Source organism: Vombatus ursinus, unplaced genomic scaffold, assembly GCF_900497805.2.
Source record: "Vombatus ursinus unplaced genomic scaffold, bare-nosed wombat genome assembly UNPS02014872.1, whole genome shotgun sequence".
Taxonomy (NCBI): Eukaryota; Metazoa; Chordata; class Mammalia; order Diprotodontia; family Vombatidae; genus Vombatus; species Vombatus ursinus.
The window spans coordinates 568,232-594,540 of record NW_020954650.1 but is presented as its reverse complement, the minus strand read 5'-3'; the positions used below and the strand labels follow the sequence as shown (position 1 = coordinate 594,540).

At 35.8% G+C, this 26,309-nt stretch overlaps 1 protein-coding gene across 9 annotated transcripts in view; it reads left to right on the top strand.

The window, feature by feature from the left end:
* STS (steroid sulfatase) overlaps positions 1 to 26,309 on the top strand; it is a 175,887-nt gene that overhangs the window by 77,450 nt on the left and 72,128 nt on the right. For all 9 annotated transcript variants that reach the window (XM_027842421.1, XM_027842415.1, XM_027842416.1 and 6 more), the window contains one exon: positions 20,099 to 20,235. In XM_027842421.1, coding sequence (XP_027698222.1) covers positions 20,099 to 20,235 — 137 coding nt within the window. The remainder of the gene's footprint in view (positions 1 to 20,098; positions 20,236 to 26,309) is intronic.

The following is a 26,309-nucleotide window of genomic DNA, read 5'->3' as shown; positions in this document are numbered from 1 at the left end:
AGCTGTGGGGATAATAATACCTACCTTATTGTGAGGCTCAAAAATATGTGAATATATGGTAATATATGCAAAGTGCTTTGCAAACTTTGGAGTTCTATATCAACGTCTGCTATTGTTATTGCTAACTGTAGCTAAATGAAATTGCTTCATTACCTAAACAATTAAAACTAGGCTTTACTGTTTGCTCAGTGAGTCCTCAATGTGACTTCAATTGAAACAGCTTTTGAGGTCATTGGAAGTACACTGTACTAGAAGGCAGTATTTCTGAGTTCTAGTCCCAGATTTCCCACTAAGTATGTGTTCTTGGGCAAGCCAATATCTGAGCCACAAGTTTCACACTTAGAAAATGAGGGAGATGATATAGGCAACCTCTAATGTCTCTAATAGCTGTGTGATTTTTATGATTCTAAAACATTAATGAGCCATACTCAAGCCTCAAAAACGTGAACAAATTAGACAGGGATAGTGACACGTGCCATCCCAAGTAGATAAAGAAGTTACAATTGCTTAATGACAGGTGAAGGAGTTGTATTGCAGTTAATGGGGGAATGGAACATATGCTTTAGAGGATGTGCCACTTTGGCCACAGTAGATTATAGCAACAAGTAGAGCAACATTGCCAAGCTTTTCCATTAACATTTAACACTGAAATGTGAACTAATAAATGTGTTAACACCCCCTAATTGCTATAAATCCAAGAAAGTGATAGAAAATAGCTATTTCAAAATGTACTGGGTTAGAACTGTTGATAGCAAATAGATAAATCCTGAGTAGGGGGGAAAAACACAACCGTGGTATTCTGCCATGTGATAAATTTAGTCAACCAACAGAATTTACTGATATCACTCTTTTTCTCTAACAGAAATAGCCTCAAAACATATACCAAGAAGGTAAATGCATATAATAGAACCTATAATGGTTGTTTAAAATGTTGGAGATCATGATTAAAGTTCATTTTTTGAAGCTATTCCAGGCTTTTACTGTGTTATATTTTAAACTATAAGGCATATGACTACATATATATGTATATATGTGTGTGTACTCATTATACATTGTGTATATATGCAGTGTACATTATGTAGTTATATGTATATATGTCATATGTTGTGTTTAGATTTTATTAATACACACATATACAAATAATCATCAATGAAGAGAAGTATGGTATAGTGGGTAGAGCCTGCCTTGGAATCAGAAAGATCTAGATCTGGGTTTTGCTTCTGATACATACTGTCTGCGTGACCATGGGCAAGTCACTTCGCCTCTCAATGCCCTAAATAATTCACTAGCATTGTAAATTGCAGTGAGTTGCCAATCTACATCTGTGAAAGGTGTTTCTACACCAGGAATTCTCTACATCTATTAAATTACAAGTCCAACCTCCTTCCTTAATTTTTTTAATGTTAATAACATGTTAATAACTATGTGATTACAGTCAAGCATATAATCAAATTTAAAATTTAGGAATTTTAAAGACACAGTTATTTTGGCCATTGAAGTGATTCTGCATCTCTTGAAGAACTAAAATTTATGGTGAGATTCAATGAACAGTGCTGTTTCTCTGTTATAACAACATAGTGGTGGGCTGAGGATTGCATTCAAGACTTCACACAGACAGCTGTGGTGCTTGGTGGTGATCGGAATGAGACATCAGCTAATATTCTAAGTCCTTTGAAATATGTACTCAGGCCAAGGACCTTTTTTGGAGTAGCTAGTAGGCTTATGACAAGCACTCCCATCTCCCTACTGTCTTTGTGTGATAATAACTTCATACTTGATCACAAATTCCATTTACAAGAGAAAAATACTATCTTGATGGTAGAAAAATTGACTGTTCCCCTGGACCAAACAAAAAAATGTCTAAATTCTTTTCTACGTGACAAATTTTCATGTACTTAAAGACAGTTATATCTTCTTTTCTTCTGGATAAATATGCTTATAGGGCATATTATCCTGTCTACTCATCATAGTCAGCTTGGTGTAGTGGATAATGTTAAACTTTGTGTTAGGAAGACTGGGGTGTAAATTTAGTCTATATAATCTTGGAAAAGTAATTTAAGTTCTATGAACTGCTATTTTCTCCTCAGTAAAACAGAGATAATAACAGTATATATATCAGTATTGGTTTGAGAATCAAATACCATAATGTATAGGAAAGCATTTTATATACTTTAAGCAGTCATATTGTGTTTGCCCTCATCTGGAAGCAGCCTAGTTTGCCAGCATCCTTTCTTAAATGTAATGTCCAGAAATTAATTCCAGATGTATTCAGACAAAAGCAACACCATTTACCCTTGGCAGGTCATTGGATCTTGGCTATCTCATCTGTTAGTATTATTTTAATTATCACCTCTTTGTGAATAACACTCAAATCTGTCTTCATTCCTTGCCAATTATCTAAGATTTGGATTTTTACCTGCTTGCTGGAAGCAACCTAGATGTCATGCTAGCATCTTAAACTCAACATGTCTAAAACTGAAGTTATCTCTTCTCCAAAATCATCTCTTTCTATTAACAGTACTACTGTTCTATCATTCACATAATCTAAAATACAGGAGTTATCTTTGAATTCTTTCTTTTTTTCCCCACCTCCCACATCTACACAGTGGCTAATTCTCATCAGTTTAATAAAACATTATTAATATCTTTTGTCTTTCAAATCGCTATAATTTCTCCCATTAATCTTACTCTCCTCTCTCCCATATAACATAAATTATTAAAGAAAAAAACAAGGGAAAGAGGAAGACAAAAAATCATCAAACCAATTAATATGTCAAAAAAGTCTGAAAATATATGTAATCTTCCAAACCCATGGATCCCCACCTCTTCGAAGAAGTGCCCCAGGTGTGGTAGAACTAGCTCGTGCCAGTTGAGAGAGCCAATTGTTAAAATTTCAGAGTGAACTCATTTATACCTCTGAAATTGGCAAATGCCACAAACTAGGACTTGATTGGTTATTTTATTGATTGTGTAGACTGGACAAGGTGATGGAAAAATGTTAGTGCAGACTAAACTTAAAAGTGTAGAGATATCTCCTAATACCTCTTATTTGTGGCTTTGCTTGTTCTTTGTAGTTTTGCAACATTCATTTTTAAAAAATTATAGTTGTTCTTTAAGTCACATCATTTCTCAGTCGTCCAGGGCATATCTCTTGCTTCTGCCCTCTCTTTTCCATAGCCAAACTATCATCCCACTTCACACCCCCAGTAACTCTTGATAGATCTTTTGCTATCACCTTCTAGATGTTTTTCCACTTTCATTCTATCCCTCATTCCATTTCAACCTCAACAACTCTCCAATTTTTTCTAATGTATGGTTCTAACACTTTATACCTCAGTTCCTTTGCTCATCTAGGTCCCACATCTGGAATGCTCTCCTCTACCTACCTACCCACCTAATTCTTACTTATTAGCATTTTTCATATCCTTCAAGACCCACCTTAAATCCTATCCTCTTCTTTATAAGATCTTCCCTGATCCCTACAGCTGGAAAATAATCGCTCACTCCTCAGCTCTCTCATAACTCTTTATACTTCTCATACATACATTCCAATTTTCATTAAGTTATTTCTGTACCTATCATATCTCCCATATTCCTTGAAAGTGGAGACCAGAATTTATTATACATTAATTAATATAGTACATAAATCCAGTCATCATCAGTTCGTCAGTCTATTTGATAGACTGATGACAATCCATACCGATCACTTCCATTACTACAGTGCCTAACACAATTAAGGACTTAATTTTAGTCAGTCAGTACGCATGAAGTGCCTGCTATGTGCTTGGTACTGTGCTAAACACTGAGGATACAAAGAAATGTAAAAGATATTCCCAGACCTCAAAGAGCTTACAATCTAATGAGGGAGACAACATGCAAAAAAAAAAAACAAAAACAAAAAAACAAAAAAACCCAAAAACTATGTACAAGCAAGCTATGTACAGGATAAATTAAAAAAAAAAATCAACAGAAGGGAGGCACTAGAATTGAGAGTGTTAGGGAGAGGTTTCCTGTAGAAGATGGAATTTTATCTGGTACTTAAAGTAAGTCAAGTGAAGGCAAGAGGCAGAACTGAAGAGGAGTAGCATTCCAGGCATGAGAGACTGTCAGAGAGGAGGCTCAAAGCTGATAAATGGAGTGTCTTGTTTGTGGAACAGCAAGAAGGCTAGTGTCTCTGGATCAAAAGGTACTTGGAGGTGGGACATTATGCAAAGTATAAGAAAATGGAAAGGTTGGTGGAAGCATAGGTTATAAAGGGCATTTTGAACTCCAAACAGAAAATTTTTGTATTTGATTCTGGAGGTAATAGGGAGCCACTGAAGTTTATTGAGTAATGGGAGGAAATGGGTGACATAGTTGGACCTGCGCTTTAGGAAAACTAGTTTGGGAGCTGAATGGAGGATAGTTTGGAGTGGGGAGAGATTCCTGGTAGGCAGAACAGTCAGTAGCTATTTCAGTTGTCCAGGCATGAGGAGATAAGGGCCTGTTCCAGGATGGTGGTAGACCTTCATAACCCAACCTTCTCCTGCCTTTTCAGTCTTCTTACACCATTGTAAGTTCCTTTAGGGCAGGATCTGTCTTTTGCTTTGTCCTATATCTCCAGTGCTTAGCATAGTGCCTGGCACATAGTACACATTTAATTAATGTTTATTGATTGATTGGTGAAGGGAAGGGGATATATTCAAGAGATTTGCAAAGGTGAAATTAACAGACTTTGGCAAGAAATTGAATATGGGTCTTTGCAGGGTTTTGAAAAATTATGAAGAATGGAGGATGACACCTGGGTTTCAATCTTTGGGGATGGGGAGATGGGGATGCCCTCAATGGTAATAGAGAATTTTGGAAGGGGGTGAGTTTGGGGGAAAGTTAATAAGTTCAATTCTGGAAATGTTGAATTTAAGATGTCTGTAGGAAATCCAATTTGAAATTCTAATAGGCAGTTGGAGATGCAAGATTGGAGGTCAGGATAGAGGTTAGAACTGCATAAGTAGATTGGAGAATCATCAACGTGGAGATGATAATTAAATCCGTGGGAGCTTGTGAGATCACCAGGGGAAAAAGTATACAGGGAGAAGAGAAAATGGCTAGTGACAGAGTCCTTTGGAATGCCTATGGTTAGTGGGTATAACCTGGATGAAGATCCAGCAAAGGAGACTAAGAAGGAGCAGTCAGATAGGTAGGAGGAGAACTAGGAGAGAGTCTGTTCATATCTATTGAATGAATGAATGAATAAGCAAATTTTTCTATACTATAGCTTCTAGTACAATAGCAAGCACATAGTACTTAATTACTGATTCTGGGATTTGAATTGGTAATTCCCTGAATTGGCACTGTAACTGCTCATTGTTGCAGAAATCTTTATTTCTGTAGAAGCCCAAGTTGTGGTTAGGGTTTTCACCACAATGAGCTCATAGTTATGTAGGATATATGATTGACTGAATGGGGCTCCCAGTAGTCAGAAAGAAACTTAATAGTATAAGAACAAAAAGAAAATCAGTAGAAGTGAGACCATATGAAAATAATGCATCTTCTTTTCTAAGGAACATAAGACACCTTTATGAGAATTCTCTCAGTAATGAGAATGTCCTATATTACTTGGGTAGGAGGCTGGTTTTACAATCTTTGCTTGGGGCAAATGGAAGCTAAATGATTTCTTTGAAGTAATCTAGTAATAAAATAGCGGATCCAAGTGGGTAATATGGATAACATATTAGTGGAATGTATTCAACAGGTTGCTGATTTACCTTCCCCTCAATTGAAGATGATGCTTCATTTTGATGTACAAAAATTACAAAAAGCTCTATGTGGGCACTTTCTTTGTGGTTTATATGTCAAGGGAGTCTAGTAAAATGATTTAAACTCTGCTTCTGAAATTTATACTCTGTCTCTGTACACCCTGTTCCTGAAGTGATTTATGCCCAAGAAATGCGTTCCTGAGATGCCAGTTGGAGATTCTAAGATATGAATAACAGGGGCATAGATAGCACTTTTGCAGTTTAATATTTTCCTAAATGAAGTAGAGTTAGCCAGATATGGAAGCCACAAAGAAAAATACCATTTCATATTTTAAAAATTGGAAAAAACAATTTAACACTTAAGGTATTATATACTTATCCTGTCTTCTGTTCCTTACCCTCTCTTATTAGGGTGTTTATAGGGTGCTAGCATACAGTGATAATTTTATAGTGAGGATATAGATGCCTGTTATCACAGAATGTTCATCAACTAAACTGTACATTTTGATTCATGAAGATCACTAACCTTCCTATCCAAGGAATGTCATGATGGCAAAATAAATGGTGTTTAAAGATAGCAAGCTATCTTTATAACCAAAGCACTTCTCTCATCGACATTTTTCTGTATTGTAATTACTCTCCTCAGATAACTTTGCAGCACAGTCTTGACTGGAGACATTAGCTGAAGTTAGAACAAGAAAAAACTGTGCAACAATTCCTTTATTCCATGGTCTGTTATACTTTGACCAGCGCCTCTTTAGGGGAATACTTAGGATAACCCAGAGAAATAGTGGGGCTAGGAGTAGGATTATCAGTCTTCTTTCCACTTTAGAGAATACATGGAAAACCATTCCCTGGGCCCAAAGGACCCAGAAAATCACTTAACAAGCTCAATATTTTTCATAAAATGCCTATGTTGGGTAGTATTCTTGTGGGAATTTATGGGAAAAAAACATTTAGAAGAATTACAAAGGATGAAGCTTAAATTAGTCATGATAGATCTTTGTTGGTGGAGGTATCTACATCAATGAGACCAAAGATCAACATTATCATGGTTAAAGTATCTAGAAATTCAGTGAAGATAAAGATCATGCACCAGTTTGTCAATTTAGCAAAGTAAATCTATTCACAATTTTTTTCTTTACCATAAAGTGAGTCTGAAAGAAAAAAAAAATCTCTGCTAGCAAGTAGAGATCAATGAATAGTTTATGCTATTTCAGATAAATAGCACTCAACCATGGGCTTTTGCTTTGTGTAAAGCAGATGCCTAGCTATTCTTCTGAATAAATTTATTTTTAATTTAATAATAATGATGATGATAAAAAGTAACATTTATATGATGCTTTAAGGTTTGCAAAGTACTTTGTATATATTATCTTACTTGATAATTTATAACAATCCTATGAGATAGGTGACATTATAGTAATTTTATAGATAAGGGGTCGCAGAGAGGTTAAATGGCTTGCCCAGGGTCACACAACTAGTAAGCATCTGAGGAGAGATTTGAACCCAGGTGTTCCTGACACCAAACCCAGCACTGTACTGTATCACTTAGCTGCCACTCAATAATGCTCTATCACTAGGTCACTTAAGCAAAAGACATTTGTAGGTTTTGTTTTTCTTGGAAAAATAATCAATTTAAATGTGAAAGAGGATAAAATAACAGAATGAAGGAAGTGTCTGTACAGGCATATGAGTTCTGTGACTAATACTGACAGGCCAGTTCTTAGAATATTGCCTGTGAATAAGCAATTCTTTAAGAACTGGCATATATTGATTTGAATTATTATTAAATTAAATGTATTAGAAAGCAAAAAAGAGCATATACTACAGCAGAGAGACTGTTGGATTTGGAATCAGGAAGATTTACTTAGATTCAGTTCACTCCTCTGACACATTGGCACATCATTAATCTCTCATGTTCCAGTAACCCTTTAAAACTATGAACAGGTTGTGATCTGTATCAGCGAAAAAACTTCTTATCCCAGTGAAATCACTGGTCCTACATATAACAGGATACATATTAGATAGTATACTAAATGTGTGACCTACATGCCACTAACTTCATGTTGAATTTAATATCAATGTCACTTATTCTCCATTTATATGCCCTTTCCTAAAGGCCCTGGGGCATAGCCAATCTATATTCTAAAAGTATCATAGAGTCTTATTGCTATTTGCTCTAATTTGCTAGGGTAGCACCGTCTCCTTTTTCAGCCCTGAGTAAGCTCAAACACTGTTTACAGGGGGAAGCATTATGAAACTGGAATTATGGAAAGTGTGAGTGAAGAAGAGAAAATAAAATAACATTTGTGAGGAAAGAATAAGTCCTTAATTGAAAGTCATGGCAGTAACTTTACTCTTTCCTGTTTTATGTCCACAAATTTTACAGCAGGTAACTATTACTTTTTGCGGTGATGGCTTATATAATCATAATTCTTCCAAATTTGTGACAGCTGATAAATGTATCCTTAAAAGATGTGTTCATTAATCCTGCTCTACTGCCATCACAATTTAGCACAGTCAAGATGCTGTAACCCTCTTACGGGGCTTGCTCTTTAACTTTTACAGCAATGCCACACTTCAAATCCTTATGATGGTTGTCTGAGATTTGGCACACCCATTGTTAAATGAATCTTATTATTTCGACCAATATGATTCTGAGATAAATTAGTTTATTCTATGGGACATTGACTTGTATTTGTTGAGATACAAGTGAATTCAATAAAGTTTAATGATATTTTAAAATTAAATATAGATGTTTTAAAATTCCAGAAGCTAATAAAATAAATTCCTTGTTATAGTAAACAAATCTATTTAGTACATTTCTGGCAGATCTCTATACAGCTAGCAGTCACTCTAAACAAAACTCAGGCTTGAATACACCATTGGACCTATAATCTCAAGGACATGGACATTTGTATCATTGGTAATAATAATACCTAACATTTCTATAGTTTATTAAGCATTGCAAAGTTCATTACGTATGGCTTCTCACTTGATGCAGATCACAGCCCATTCATGTCCACTTGTCACATCCCTTGTGAATGCCCTACAAATTCTCAGCAGGAGACCCACTTTAAGTTCTAGCAGAAGGTATACCTTATGTTCTTTTGACATTTATGTTTTGTTCTAAGATGTTCTAAGGGTGCTGTGGGGTGGGTGACAAGGCTCAGGAGTCCTTATGTTGTATCAGTAGCTCAGTGCAAGTGTCTGGAGGTCATAGAAATGGGTCATAAGGTCTGGAGGATCTCAGTACACAGTTTCATGGCAGATGGTAAAGTCTGATGGTCTTCTCTCTCACCAGAGTTGGTAGCTTCTATCTCATCCAAGTCATTTGACAAGTAACCTGTATGAGTTTTGGACCACTCACTGCTGGGAGAGGAATCACAGGAAAGGCAGTGGGGGAGGCAATCCCTGGTGGTGGCAGGTCTTCCTGATGCCCAGTTAATTTAGATGAATTCTTGGGGGCATGGTAAGAAAGTAAGAACATCAGGGATGATGGTGAGTATTGAAAAGACCATCTGGTAATGATTATGGCTTCTGTGCCAACTCCTGTTACAGAAGAGAAAGTTAAAAAAATATAAAGAACTTGACAAGATCTAACAAATCAAATCAACATGTACATATTTACTGATTTCAATGTGATATTGGTTACAAGGGAGAATAGTGAAATGTGTGATAGATTAATGAGTAAAACACAAAGAAACCAAACAATTGGAGACTTCACAGAAACTTCATGCACATGTAACATGAATACTTTCAAGATAGTCAAGAAGTATGAACATAAGGAGCATTGAGTAATATCACCCACAAAAAGATAATTGATTAAATCCTAACACATATAAAGTAACTTACTGTTGGAATGAGAATTATTATCAAATTAGCTGTCCAAATTAGATTAGTGATTTATTTAGAACAAAGATCAATATCAGTACTTTTGATAAAAGTGAAAAGATAATATGATCTATCTATATAACATCTACCATTTGTGCTATTTAAATAAACAAATGATGCTTGAGCAATGGAAAACTAATACAAGAATAGATGTTGTCACAGGTTATCTCTATTTTCTATGGATGTTTGACTAATGTAAAATCAATTACTACAACCAGGAGACCAAACAAGCATAGAAACCTCCTAAGCCAGTAAACACTTTATCTCATTTCCAAGAGGTAACATAACACCAAGGGCAGAAACAGTTTTGAATATAAACGAATTTATAAAACCATATGTAACCTAGTGTTGGATGATTATGAGCAGTTATTTTTACCCTTAAAATAGTGAGAAGTGAAGGGGATTATTTCTAGAAAAATTAGAAATCCAATATATACAGATCATCCAGAGAGCATTTAAGGATGAAAAAAGATAACAAACAGATGAAAAGACCTGTCATACTGTCTATACAAAACTATCTTGTCTATGAAGAGCCATTATATTGAGATTCTATCATCATAGTACCAGATGTGCTACACAACAAAACAGAAATATCACTGAAGAAGACATAACAGGAAGATCAGCTGGGTTAGACTGTGTTCAAGAGGTGTATCAAAAAATGATACAGTTTCAGGGATGCAAAGATCACTTTTTAAGATTTCAGAACAAGAGAAAAATAGCAAATGCTTAGAAAAGATTAGATAAATTATAGTACTGAAAAAATAATTGAATGAATATTAATCACTGTGAACCATTATTCCTATTTTCCTGTCTCTATACTCTCTTTAGAGCAATAATCATTAGGGAGAAATTATTTAGGGCAGCCTTGATAAAAGTATGAAGAAGGAAACAGGCTACTGGCTTTACCAAATGATTTCTAAAGCCACATAATTAATTAAAAAGTACAGATACCTCAAGATCTCATTGTGTTCAACATTTACTATTAAAAAGTCTTTGATTTGATAGAGACAGATGCTTAAGGCTCTCCTCCAACAAGGTATTGCCTATACATATTAAAAGTATATACTATGCCTTGAAAGATAGACCAAACAACCCTTTTGTTGTATATTTAGTGTCATGAGCCATAAGATAAGGATATGTATGCTTACCAAAGTTGCTTTACCATTTGTGATGGAGGATGCTTATTGCAAAGTTTAAATGGAAGAGAGGTTCTGTAGGGAAGAAAGGGGTGACAGCTGATATTATGAAATTATGACAGTTGACAATTATGAAAAGAGTAATTATGCAAATATTTTAAAGAAACTCTTTAGACTTAAAATATATACTTTTACCATATATACATTTATACATGTGTATGCTTACATAGACATAAATGTGTACATATATACCTACATATTATATTTGTATATACATTGAGAGAGAACTTTGTTTTGTTTTTGTCTAAACTTCTGATTTCATCATTTCATCAATGTAGGGGACTTCCTGTATGGTAATACCCTTCACTGTCAGGGATGTGTCTAAGTTATAGTCTTGGAGACTTGCCTTGGGCACTGAGAGTTATAGTCCTTTGCCATGATCACACGACAAATATGTGTCAGAAGCAAGACTTGAACCCGCATTTTCCTTACTCTAAAGTTGGCCCTTTGTTCGCTACAACTTGCTATCTTTCTTTATCCCACAGAATACACTTTAAATAGTGTATTAAAATACCATATCCTCTAGAAGAAAAATATTCAAGACAAATAATCTAAAAGCTGCTTTTTTTATAGGAGACTTCTGTGAACGTAGACAAATAATATCTGCATACGTATGGCATGCAACTCATGTGTTACATGTTGGTAACACTTACCGCATGAACTTTAGAGCTGAGACTGTTTATGTCATATTCTAATTAGTGTTAGTTCACCAAAGTAATGAATAGGATCTCATGATTTGAAGCATTTTGTTCACTGAATCAAGTTGGTATATTTGTTGAATGAGAAGGGTGATTAGGAAGTAGAAGATTATTTTCAAGCCTTAAAAAATGGCATCACCCAAGATAAAAATACACAAATACATACTCACAGTCAATTTTCTTGGCCTGTGTAGATTCATATTTACATTCACATGATGAAAATCTTTATATACTGTGGGTTGGAGGGATTATTTGATATTGGCAAAGAGCAGGCCTGCCTTAAACACATGCAAATACACACACACACACACACACACACACACACAATAGAGACATGAATGTAAGATCCAAAATGTCTGTCTTCTCACACTGTGTGTAAGACAGTGGCAATAATTTTTCAAAAGAGTTGTTTACTGAGGAGCTCCAGCTAATAACTGTTATTCTAAAATCTACCTCCCACCACCTAGCTGATATGTCATTCCATTTTCAAGGTCAGATAGAAGTAGTAAGAGCTGAGTTGCTAGATGAGGCTGGGAATGAGATAAATAACCTCTCCTGATCTTTCCAAGGATATTAATAAATGAGTATCCTCTCTACCTGAGAACAAGCTGTCAATCACACAACAGTATGACTTGTAAAGTACCAAATGATTTATGTCCAGTTAATCCATGGACAATCGATTACATGTCTGTTCCTGAACAGTAACTTTTTCTGACATGGCATTTTTTTTCTAGAATTTATTTTTCTCAGTTTGCTGTATCTGTTTCTTATACACATAAATAACCACTCTTTTTGAAGCTCAGAGGGTTTAAATTCATATGTGTGGTAAGTACAGCCTTTTGAATGAGAAATTCAGTTTTACCACAAAGATTGCAAAAAAGCATTTGACAAGTATATGCAGTAAGCAATTTCCTGCCCTTACTACCTTTCCTTGAAATCCCAGCTGACAACTCAAGGCAGAATTAACATTCTCTGGCCATGGTATTGATGCCATGGTAGCATTTGAGAGTCATATTCCTAGTTCAGTTTTATTTTGGTGATGGTGACCTTTCTCTACTTTCTTTGTCATCTTTTTACCTATCTTGGGTTTTTGTTGTTGTTTTTTTATTCTCAGCTTCCATTTTTTAAACTAGAGACCAAAATACTATATTCTTTTGTTGCTGTTGCCTATGTCATTATCCTCTTCCTCATCTTTATGTCAAAACTGTTAGATAAAATGTTCCATGTAAAAACAATTGCAGCAAAATGTGTTATAGACTGTTCTTTAGAGGCAGCATGGAAAGAGTATAGAGTCAGAAAGATTTGGGATTGAAACCCCCTTTGATGGTAGCTGCTATTTTTTTTTATTTTAATACTTTATTTTTTCTGATTACATGTAAAAATAGTTTTTGACCTTTGCTTTTTTTTTATAATTTTGAGTTCCAAATTTTCTCCCAATTTGGAAATATGTTTTGCATGACTGCACATGTATAACTTTTATCAAATTGCTTGTTTTTCAATGAGGAGGAGGAGAGGGAGAGTGGGAGAGAATTTGGAACTCAAAATTATAAAAAACAAAGGTCAAAAATTATTTTTACATGTAATCAGAAAAAATAAATATTAAAATAAAAAATTCCTTATCAGTCATTTTGTGGGGGGGAAATGGACAAAAAAAAACCACACACAAGAAAAATGAAGTTTAAAAAAAGTGTCCTTCAGTATACATTCAGATTTCATCAGTTCTTTCTCTGGAGGTGGATAGCATTTTTCATTATAGGTCCTTCAGAATTGTCTTGGATTTTTGTATTGCTGAGAATAGCTAAGTCATTCACAGTTGATCATTAAACAATATTGTTATTATTGTGTACAATGTTCTTCTGGTTCTGCTCACTTCACTTTGTATCCATTCATAAAAGTCTTTATAGGTTTTTCTGAAAATATACTGCTCATCATTTCTTTTAACACATTTATTTAATCACAGTTTAATGGCACAACTTTTCAGCCATTGTATCAGGACTGTTATTCTGAAAGTCAAACACTTTGCAAAGATCATGTCTTTTTACAAAATATTAGTTGTTCTTTAGGATAAACACTGAAATAATTGGTTAACCCTGTTATATCAGAGTTTGAGGTACCCCATTTAATCCCCAGAATATAGAATCTTATGTAATGTCATTATTTTTGATACTTTTTTATATTCAATATGCAGATGTTATACAGATGTGTCTTTAGATGTGGCAGCATATTGAGTCTAGAAGGTTCAGTGTTTGAAATAATTTACCTGATTTGTTTAATTTTAATGACTATCACTGGCAAAGGCAGAGAAGAGAGTATAATTACATTTGAAATTACAATAAAAATTTGAGGAGTGTGTAGGGGTGTGTGTGTGTGTGTGTGTGATTATATACATACATATATATATATATATATATATAGAGAGAGAGAGAGAGAGAGAGAGAGGGAGGGAGAGATACTGAAGAATTTATTGGCTCTACTCTAGTGATTTTGGCCAATATTGTAGACAGTAAATGTTAGGAAATGCTCTGGAAATGAAGTGTCAGCAATATGAACAGAATTTCCCTCCTGGTTGACCAACCAGAAGACATGCATTTTTCTGCATTTTTGGCAGTGTCTTTTTGGCACCTTTATAGATGGGTCAACAATTACTACAAATAGTTAAAATAAGAAGCAACATAGTATAGTGGGCAGAGAGCCAGGTTTAGAATCAGAAAGAAATGAGTTCAAGTTTTGCCTCTGTCATCTTGTTATATAATCACAAGGCATGTTACTTTAGCCTTTACTTTCCTAAATATAAAATGTAGATAATAATGTTTATTTTGCCCTCCTAACAGGATTGTTATGAGGAGATAATGCAAGTACAATGCGTTTCAAAGTTTTAAGAACTGTTTTAAATGTTAGTTCTTGTTATCAATGTAAGCTATTTTGCGTTTCTGAAATATTGAAGTTGAGGATCACCCAAAGTGCAATAGAGAGGCCCATGGAGGGTTTGAGCAGGCTTTAATACATTACAAGCAGAGGATTATGTAGGAAAAGTCATGTAATAGATAAAATGCATGCCTGAAAAAGATTTGTCAGTGACATAGCAAGAGAGGACTGAGGGGCAGAGAGCACTGGGCCTGGAGTCAGGAGGACCTGAGTTCAAATGTGGCCTCAGACCAGACACTTGACCCTTAGTGTGTGACCTTGGGCCCAGTTGCCTCACTGAGAGATAGAGAGAGAGAGAGAGAGAGAGAGAGAGAGAGAGAGAGAAAGGGAAAGCAGTGACCAGTGGATAGCTTGTGTGTTCTTTTGTTTCCTTGCAAGGTCAAGAGAACTTGAGAAAGGCTTCCATGATATTGAGTTGATTTAGAGGAGGTCATAGATGAGAATCACACTGGATACCCATGGAGAGACTATGATCTACATCATTGAAGGGATTGCCCTACTGGTGAGATCACTGATCTGTTGGAATAGTGGAGTGTTATGTGGGTATTTTGCCTCTGGTATAGATTTTAACTCTTCTGCACATTACAGATACTTTAATGTCCAATACCTCTATGTTATTAACTTAATTAAATATTAAACTCCTTAGCCTGTGGTTACAGGCCTTCCATAGTAGGATCATAGCAGGCATAGACCACCTTTCTATCCTTATCTCCCACTAGTCTCCAATATGGGTCCTGTGTTTCAGCCAATCTGGGTTACTCAGTGTTTCCTACACATGGCTTTTACTTTTCTGCCCTGATGTCTTTCTTTGAGCTATTCTCTTTACCTGTTGTTTCTTCTACCAACTTCTAAAGTATATCTAAATCCTGCCCATCATTCAAGACCCATCTCAAATACTTTTTTCTTTCATTGAACCTTTCCTTATCCTTGTAACCCAATATGGGTTTATGGGGTTAAGTGACTTGCCCAGAGTCACACATCTAGTGTCAAGTGTCTCAGACCAGATTTGAACTCAGGTCCTCCTGACTCCAGGGCCAGTGCTCTATCCACTGTGCCACCTAGCTGCCCCAATGATCTTTCTTTTTCTTTTTTGAGTCACTACATTACATTATACCTTTCTTGTGACATTTATCATATTTTATCTTTTTATAACTTTTATTTACCTCTCTTATCCCTAGCACAGTGCAATGCAGGTAGAGAATACATCCTAAATATTTGTTGAATGATTCCTTCCTAGATCATAAACTTTTTGAACTTTAGAGTAAGACTGGGTCTTACTTGTCTTTAGTAAGACTCCACCACATTTAGCACTAATGTTAACTCATGCTCCATAAATATATTTTTTTAATTAAATAGGCTATTACACCTTCAAAATATTTGGGAATCAATATCTTGGTACCTAATAGGAAGAAGGTATGTATCAGGAGTGGGAATAAATCAGGTTAATAATAGTTTAAATAGTAACTTCTGGAACACCAACTGTGAACCAGTTTGTTTTTTTAAACCACTATACACAATGAGTCCTGTAATCTTAACTCAGAGACCATAAAAATTTCCTGCTGCACAGAGTCATCAGAGCTGTGCCCGGGGAGGAGCGGAATGGAGGCAGATTGGCTCAGGTCCTGTTTCTGTTCTGTGGTCCACGGGCTCCCACAAAGAACTCCTGAAACATACAATTACTTGAACTATGAAGTGGATATACATATTAACTCTCTCTCCACATCCAGGAAGTCTGCCAGTATCCTGTCAAATTATTCTCTCCTTCAGCTAGATAGGAGATGATCAAGAAAGCATAAAGAAGGAAAAAAATTGCATGTACTCTTTCATGTTCAAAGGTGAAAATTGAACCTATTGTGCATTGCTGAAATGTAGTAGTAGGTGCAGTTCTCAAATGTCAACTAGATACAAAAAGAATATATATGATTTATTGAGCACCTTTAAAGAGACTAGGAGATAGATAGAAGAATCCTCAAAACTCTTCCTATTGCAACCTCCCTAGTCTAAATGCTCTTGTCTAGCCTGTTGCTAAAGCCCCTAAATCTATCTCCTTGTTGACATTTGTTCATTCATTCAACCTATCCTCTTCATTGTTGCTAGGTTAATCTTCCTAATGCCCAACTGGACCATGTCATTCTTCCCTCAAAAGCCTTTAACAGCTCTCTACTGAGTAGTCTCACCCCTTTGGCCTAAAATTTGCACCCTTTTGCAGTCTGGTTCCAACTGACTTTTCTAGCCTTGTCTTATACTTCTATCTTTCATTTATTTTATATTATACCTGGAAAGTAGTTACCCAGTTCTTATCCTTATTTACCTCGAGCCTTTCCTTGAGCTGTTCTCTATGCTTAGAGTATTGTCCCCTCAACTTTACCCCTACTCCATTTCCTCCCCCTGAAATTCTTCTAGTATTCAAAGGCCCAACTCATGACATCTACCATGAAAACTATGATTTCATTCCCCAACAGAAGTACTCCTCCTCTCTCCTTATATCTGTCACAGCACCATTATAATATGTATTATTATTGAATAAGATAATGTAAAATCTGGCACATGAATGAATGAATGAACTAATGAATGAATGAAAGAAGCGTTTGTTAAGTAACTAATTTGGGCTAGACACAACACCAGGCTCTAGGCACTCAAAGACAAATCAATCTATCCATTTTTCAAAGGAGCTTTCATTTTTAAGGGGAAGGAAACATACACAGGGAAAATATGTTGGCCAGGGAACAAGGTTTTGGTCTGGAGAGTCATAGGAATGATGAGTGAAGCCAAAGGACAGTCCGTCATCTTGCTCTTTCCAAAAGTAATAATTAGTAAGTAATAATTAGTATTATATTCCCAGAGCAAGATGTAGAAATTGATTGGGGGGCGTGTTACGCATGCAGGCATCAAGAAAGATGGTCCAATGTCCTAAAATGTCTGAATTGAATAGATGGGAAACATGGTTTGGAACCAACTAGATACCCTTTTAGATTAGTTAACATTCACTTGCAAATCAAGGTTAGTCCCAGGTCAGTTTCAAACTGAGTGGATTACTATACGTAGAGACAGAGGCATGCATTTTATATAGATGGGCTTGGATGGTTGATTCTTTATCTCTCTCTAGCTTCCAAGATGCTTCCTCTTTCTTCTTCTGGTAGATAACATGCAGATTGGAAAATTCAAGTCCCATGTAGACAAAGTTTCTTAAGCATTTTATGCTTAAAAAGCCTCTTTTGAAAAGGGCACAAGTGTCCCTTATTCCTACTAGGTAAAATCTGCAGCCTTGAGTCTTAAAATTCTCAGAGAACCCTGAATATCAAAGTCAGAGGACATTTCCTCCTCCACACTCCAACTTCTTAGAGAAAAACAGACCTTCCTCCTGTAATGAGTCTTCCCCAGACACCTCCCCAAAAGTGTATAAGTATGGGATGGCATAGTTATAATTCAAAGACAATCTGTGTGGGGGCTTCAGAAGATTTCAAATTCAACATAAATCAGCATTGGGATGGGAGAGGAAGGAATGAAGGGAGGAAGAAACAAAAGAAGGAAGGAAGGTGGCAGCTAGGTGACGTAGTAGATAGAGCACTGGGCATGGAGTCAGGAGGACCTGAGTTCAAATCAGGCCGCAGACACATAACACTTAACTAGCTGTGTGACTCTGGGCACATCACTCCCAATTGCCTCACCAGAAAAAAAAAAAAAGAAAAAGAAAGAAAGAAGGAAGGACAATGACCTAATCAGACCATAGGTTGATTTAATGGATGACTATTATGCAGAATGATAATTCAGTATATTTTGCTTTGTTCAGACTAAACATAGAGTATTGTGCCTAGTTCTGGGAGCCACATTTTGGGAGGGACATTGCTATAAAGATTGTCCACTTGACATCAAACAAGGTAGTAAAAGGGTTAGAAACCTTACCATGTGCGGATAAATTTAAAGAATTGGATATTTAGATTAGAAAAGAGAAAATTTGACAGGGTAATAGTTTTCAGGTATTTTGAAGAGCTGTCCTATGAAGAAAAATATTAAATTTGCTCTTTCTGGCTCTAGAAGGCAGAACTGAAAGGAATAGATAGGTGTTTGTTGTTGTTATTTAGTCATTTACTGGCTTCTGGCTCTTCGTGACCCAATGGACCATAGTAAACCAGGTCTTTTTATCCTCCACTATCTTTTCAAGTCTGTCCAAGGGAAGTCTGTAGGTGTTACATGGAATTGAATTGTGTTTCAGTGAAAGGAAAACACTTTCTAAGAGTTAGAACTATCAAAAAATGGACTAGGTTGATTAGGAAGTAATGAGTTAGTCATCACTGGAGGTCTTCGGGAAGAAGCTAAATGTTCATTTGTCATTTGCATTGTGGAAGAGAGTGCCTGGAATGTAATAATAAATGTTTATCAATTGATGGAAGTTTGGATTAGATGAGCCATTAATTCCCTTTTAATTCTCAGATTCTATTATTTTCTGGCTCTAATTGTGTAACTTATCTCAACAATTATAATAAGAAAAACCCACCTGCATATAGCACTTTATAGTTTATAAAGCACTCTCTTTAAATAACCTTGTGAGGTAAATAATATATTACTCCTCCATCCCATTTGACAAATGGAAAAACTGAGGCCCAGAGTAGTTAAGGGATTTGTTTTTGGCTATGTAACTATTAAGTGTTGGACTTGGACTTTGAATTGATTATAAATTCCTTATGGACAGTGATTGACTTTTATCACATCTTTATAGTTCCTCATCATATAAACATGTCATTCATGATATAAGCTATTGATAAATATTTGTTTAATGGAGCTTAATTGAATTTTGAGTACCCAAAGAAAGATTCAAACTTTGGCAATTAATACATTTTCCAAAATTTTGTTTATTTTAACAATATAAAAGTAGGCACAAGTTAGATACCATTAAAGGGGGAAAACTCCCTATTTGAAAAACCAACACTTCCTTATACCCTGTTTCAGTCAGCCCTATTTCCAAGAGAGCCAAAGATTTTGGAGTTTTTTTCTAGTGGAAGTCAAGGGGAAATGGACAGGAAGTGTAGTCTAAGTATCTTTCAGAAAGGTAAAGTATAGTAGTATCAAGTTACTAGCTTGAACAAGTGGTATCATTTCATTACTCCACCTCCATCCCCAAGTCTCCACCTCTAAAGAACTGCTAATTTTAGGATATTTCATTGCACAATTAGATACTATATATAACAGAATACTGCAAACTAAGAAGTTTTCACTATATTTCTGCCTGACCTGTGTAATTTTTTGGGATAGTCACAAACATTTGGTACAGGGGTGTGGAACCTGTGGCCTTGAGACCACATGTGGCCTTCTAGGTCCTCAAGTGTGGCCCTTTGACTGAATCCAAACTTCACAGAACAAATCCCCTTAATAAAAGGGATTTGTTTTGTAAAACATAGATTTAGTAAAAAGGTCACACCCAAGGATCTAGAAGGCCACATGTGGCCTCAAGGCTGCAGGTTGCCCACCCCTGATTTGGTCCTTCAGTTTACTCATTCTTAAGGAATAATACAAAGTTACATTTTAGATACCTTACGTGACTTCCTTCTTTACAGGTATTTTGCAACACCATCATATATTTCTTTGTAATTTTTTCCTTAACCATATCTGTAACAAATGTGCTTCTGCCTTTTGTGTTGGTCTTTTTTAGGAACACCGGGACGCCCTTCCTTCTTTTCTTATCTTACATTCATGTCCACACTGCACTTTTTTCTGCGAAGGAGTTCGTGGGCAAGAGCAAACATGGCATGTATGGGGATGCTGTGGAAGAAATGGATTGGAGTATAGGTATGTTAGCAGATGTAGTTTTTTAATGTGTATTTTCAAAGTGTTCATAAAGTTTTATTGTCCTTTCTTTGAGACATCTAACAAAGTCCCAATCTATATGAGAATCAGAGGTTTAGAGGGAGAAGAGACCTTAAAGGCCATTGAGTTCAACCCCCTCATTTTTCAGATGACAAAAGATGTTGACAAGGGTTAAATGACTTGCCCAGGATTACACAGCTAGTAAGTGAGCTCAGGCCTTGGACTCCAAGTCCAGCATTCTATCTGCTGTGTTACCCAGAAAAGCAGCTACTTACACTGAATGGTACATTGTTTGATCAGAACATGAACCTTCTGCATCCACCTCTGACACATATTGTCCAGGTAATCTTGGGCAAGTCGTCGACTCCCTTGGTAACCAAGCCCAATAACTTAATGACTACAAGTTGCAGAGCAGGTGCTGATCTGCATTGATTAAGACAATTTCCTCAGCAGAGTTCCTTATACCATTTAAATAACAAGTGCAGACCAACAACAACCACAACAAAATGCCAACATCACATAAGTGCACTAAATATGCATGTGAATAGTAGGTAAAGGCTAATTGCTACATTACCAGAGATAAATCTGTGTCTGTGCAAAACTGCATTATAGAATATTTATGGGGTCATAGTCAAAGATTAATGGGGGAATGGAGCCAAATCATTATCATTTACTATTAGATATTCTTAACAATTAAATGGGAACAAAACCTCATTATTAGCAAAATGAGTTAGTTGGGGTTCAAATGTTTGGAAAAAAATATATTCTTTGGCCTGTGAAGCTGACTCTAGCCTTGGCAGGTCTGTCAAAGTAATTGTTCCCTATCTGTACCTACTGGAATAAATTTACTATTTATAGTAACAATTCAGTGTTCTCCTCTGAAGCCAGTGATCCTCTGCTCTTCACTATCCTTTCTGCTTCTCACTAAGCAAATGTAAGATGACAAAAGGGAGCCTTGGCCGTTGTCCTTCCTTTGATAAAAATTCCAATTTTGAATTTGTATTGAGAGGGTTTTTTTCTTTAGTGTATTTGACTCAGGGAAGAAGAGCATGGCCTGACTTAACAGCAAGTTCAAACAGCATGTTTGAGTTCTGTTTTTTGGTCTCTCCAAATGATTGTTAAAAGTACCACAAAATTAGGTGTAGTTCAATGGGTTGTGCAATGAAGTAGCAAATCAAAGGACTCTGCATTTCTAGTTTCAGTTTGGCCATTCACTTGCTATCTAGTTAAGGTAAGTACTATAGACTCTATATGTCTAATACTGTAGATTTAAAATCTTTGAGTAAAGACTGTTTCACTTTTCTATTTTCCCTGTGGCCTAACACAATGCATGCTGCGCAATAGGCACTTAATAAATGCTTATTGTTTGACTGAGTGTCTCTCAGCCTATCCCTGCAGGAAACCGTGTTGTCCAGTCAGTTCAGTCCAGAATTTCATCATGTTGCCTCCATGTGCCAGATATCCAGGTTGACTAAGCTATGTTTTAATTTGGGGATGGAGAGGATGAAGGTCTGAACAAAGAATTTAATCACTGTGGGGAAGTCTTACTGTGGAAAATCACTCCACTGATACATATGGACATCTATAACTTATAGTCTTTAGAGTTGCCTAGGGGCAGCTAGGTGGCACAGTGGATAGAGCACCAGCCCTGGATTCAGGAGGACCTGAGTTCAAATGTGGCCTCAGACACATAACATTTACTAGCTGTGTGACCCTGGGGGCAAGTCACTTAACCCCATTGCCTAGCCAAAAAAAAAAAAAAAAGAGTTGCCTAGAAACACTGTGAGGTTCAATCACTTGCCCAGAGTCACTTAGTCAGTTTGTGTCAGACGCTGGACTAGACCCCATGCCTTTCTAAGTCATTCTTCTGTCCAATCTGCCATATTACCTATACTTTTTTTTTTAAATATGTTGACTGAAGACTAAATATTTTGGCTTCATGAAAATCATATTATGATTTCTTTAGTAGTAGAATTAGGATCTATCTCATGTTCTCATAACAACAATAAGTAATAGAGATGATTCTAAATGATGAACAGCAGTAAATGTAGCAATTGGATATTCTCTAAGATTCGTAAGAAATTACTATATTTAGAGCCTTTACACAAACTAATGTGGTACTTGGCTTTGTATATTAGACATTTTCTTAAGAAGTTGTATGTAAATCAAATTCTATTTTCAATACATCAATGATCTTATCATTCAAAGGACCCTTCAGATAATTCCTCTTTAGGAGCAAACAATATTTTTATAATATGACTAAGGACTTCTTTTTTTAGTAAGTTTCTATATGGAGAGATAGAGACACAACTTTTTTAGATTTGAACATGCCTACGTGGGACCAAACTGATGCTATTAGTCCATGAACAATACTGCAAGTTATAGATGTCTTAATCTTTGTCTTTAATTTCCAATTTCCTTAAAATGACATATATATTATCTTACTAATTGTTATAATCAAAATAGAATAAATATTCCTTTTTAAGTTTGAAAACTCTACATTAGATATTTATGTGATATGTATAAATTGGCATTACATAGCCATACAGTCTTATAACTTATAACTCATTACTTCCATTTCCCTAGATATTTTTCTCCCTTTCTCAGCTAATCAGCTTCTAGTGGTTTGTGGAAAACATCATGCTTCCAAGAAAGTCCTTCCAGAGTAAATCAGAAAAGAACCATGATTATTATGAGCAGTTTATTATCCAGTGCAATATACTCAAATGTATCTATCATTTCATCCATTTGTAACTTCCGTTAAGTTGTACGAATTGCAACCTATGCACCCCTACCCATCTTGTAGGACTCTTGTCTTATGTCCTTCCGTAAGTTCACCACAGGAGATCTACCTACCCAACATACTAGCATAGGTTTCCAGAGTGGGTGATACCACCCCCTAGAGGGTGCTGGAATTTTCTAGTGGATTGGTAATAGCCTCAGGTGCAATTGGGGGTTTTGAATTAAAATAAGTCTGGTAGAAGCATAAGGAAAGGAGAGAAAAGAAGAAAATTTTGAAAAAACATTCATACATGTTTCATCTGTTGTAAAACAGAGTTAAAGTCATAATGATTACATTATTTTCCAAATAAACACACAAAATGCAAATTATAACTGATCAGTGGTCAAGTCCACTGACAGGTCTTAATAAGCACATGTTGGCTAATGAGCATGTCATGCGTTATTGGGAAGTGCAGCATGCGTCGGCAGGAATATTTTGCATGTAATGACTTGTTTACAATACTATACTTTATGGTTACATGATGCAATATTGTGTCATTGGAATTTCAGTGCAGGAAGAACCCCACAAATTTATGATAAATTATTAAATTTAAGATGCATCATTTTAAAAAAATATATATTTTTTGAAATGACACAAATTAAAAAAAAAAACCATTAAAGGAGTAAAGAAAATAGATTTCCAAGGGAGTGCTGAATAATTTTTTTCTTTTTTGAAAAGGGGGCAATAGGCCAAATAAGTTTGGGAACCTTTGATTCTAGAAGCTTTCCATGATTTCCCCTAATGTCACAAGAATACCAGTAGAGTACTCTCACTATCCATCTGTCTCTCTTACCCTCACCACATGACCACTTTACCTTTTCTATCAGACAATTCAGCACAAGAAGGCCTTTTTTGAAAATAATATCTATAGATGCCAAACTAAATATAGAGCTGAGCAACTACCTAAATAACTTGATGAATATAAAGACATAATCTATGCCATTATAGGCATTTCCCCCTCATAATGATGGTGATAGAACAACAACAAAAACAACAGCAACAATATAATAACTTTAATAATAATAATAATTTTAATAATAAACAATGATAAATGTGTATGACATTACAAACAATGTCAAGATATTATTTATCAACATAATTGCCTTGACATTGCCTTTGGATAGACCTAGGATAAAAGATACCTCTACAGGTTACTGTCCATTTGGAGAACAGGTTTACTTTAGCATTGGTATGCTTGTAGCTATTGCATACTTTTTTTTTTAATCACTGTATTAATTGACTACTTACTGTATAGCCCTAACTTGCCCTAACTTGTATCTTAAGAGTAAACAAATGATCTCACAATTTACTTGTATCTGTATAGCACTAGGAATAAAGGGACTTCAGAAGGGCTTTAATGAGAAAAATATCACCAAAGGGTTGCCCTTAAAAAATTTTGGGAAAGAAGTAGGCTGTGAACAACAAGAGGAAAAGAATCCAGGTATATGGTATGCTGTATTATTTCCTAGTGCGCTACATCATTTCATCATAATACATTCCCATATTAATTCTACCACAATTGCATGAAGATTAATAATTTGGATTCCCCAATTAGATTAAATGTATCTTAACTGTATCAAATTATAAAATATTTTATGGGTTGGGAGGGGAAAACACAAATATTCTACTTTAGATTAGAATGTATAATACATACTTTTCTTTTTAATGTGCTCCCCTCACTTTTCCTTTTCTTTAGAAATAGAATGACATTTACCAAACACCTATTAAGGAGAGAGGTGGGTGTAGGGGGGAAGCAGTGGTAGCCTTTTATTTATCATCAGTGTGTGCTGTTACAGCCATTCACAGCCACATTCTATTATGTGAAATTTGCATGCAATCAGCTTTTATTTAAAGCCCCATTCTATTAATAGAAGTAGATGAAGGAATCATAAATCAGCCCTTCCTCAGGATTAGAACAGCAAGTTCTGGATCTTAAAAAGAAAAAAAAATAAGTGGAGAACAATAAAAATAAAATGGAAGGAGCTTTCTATCTTCGATAATCATGTATGTAGTATAATCTTCACGCATACTTTAATGCATACATATAAAACATAACACATATACATACATTTATATTGTGTGTAAACATGCCTGCTATACAACAGTAGAGTGTGAGTCAGTGTCACATGATTGATGTGGGTTTCTTCTAACAAAAATCTGTATATTTCCCTAAAGATAGAAGGATAGTCAGATATGATTTGAGTCTCTGCTGTTTTTCCGTCTCTGGACGGAATTAACCTCCTAAGGGTTAAATTGTACTGTCATACTTGTTACTTAGTACTCTCTAATGGTCTACTGTGATGAGATTGTCCCAGCTATGACATTTTAAAAATAAATATTTTTAAACCTATTGGATAGTATATGTGACACTTTGCTCATCACAGTTCCCCATCATGCTTCTAAGAAGGAGGATAAAGGACTAATTTCTAGGACTAAGTTTGGTCATGAGTTACTCAGAAGTGAAAGTAGGGAGTCAAGGGGACTGTCAAACCACAGGTTCATTAAATGGCAAATTTCTTTTAAATATTGACTTAGATCTCAGGGTTTTCATGACTAGGCCTTGAAAAATTAACCTTTCATCTGGTCACCAGCCAAACTTCCAGGTGGTTGGGAACTTTCTGGGGATAAGGGAGATGTTGCCTGTACATTATTGAGCGCTGGCCTCCAGCTCAGACAGCGTAGCACCATCTGTCTTCTGATAGGGAAGGGCATACTATTAAGAGCTCAATCTGAGTATCCTTTAGTATAACCTATAAACTTCTCTCACTGGCACCTGGCAGTCATGGTGATTATCACCGTGGCATTTGCTGTTGGATACTCTGAGGCCATGGCTCCAATTTATTTAGTGCTCTTTACATAAGCTACCTAGCAGATGAGGGTTTAATCACATTGGTCTTAACCTTGGTTACTTGATCCTGTGGCGATATAAGATTATGATGTTACCTTTGAGCTTTAGGACACAGAGATCCTTGGTTCTTATTTGTCCCCAATGGAGCTAGTGGGTATTAGTGGGATGTTGTGATTGCCTCTTGACAACCACAACAACACTCAAAATTTTCTAGCTCTTTACATTTTATTATTATGTCAGATCCCTTTCATCATTGCCCATGGCACAAAATAATATACTGAGTTGTCATCATGATAACACTAAACTGTTTTGTAACCCTGATTAAAGTTTGGAAGCATTTTTTTCAAGCTACAACCCCTTTTGAAATTGCTTCCCCCCCACCCCAATGAACCCCCTGCCCCGACTCTGTTTCTACCCTCTCCTTGC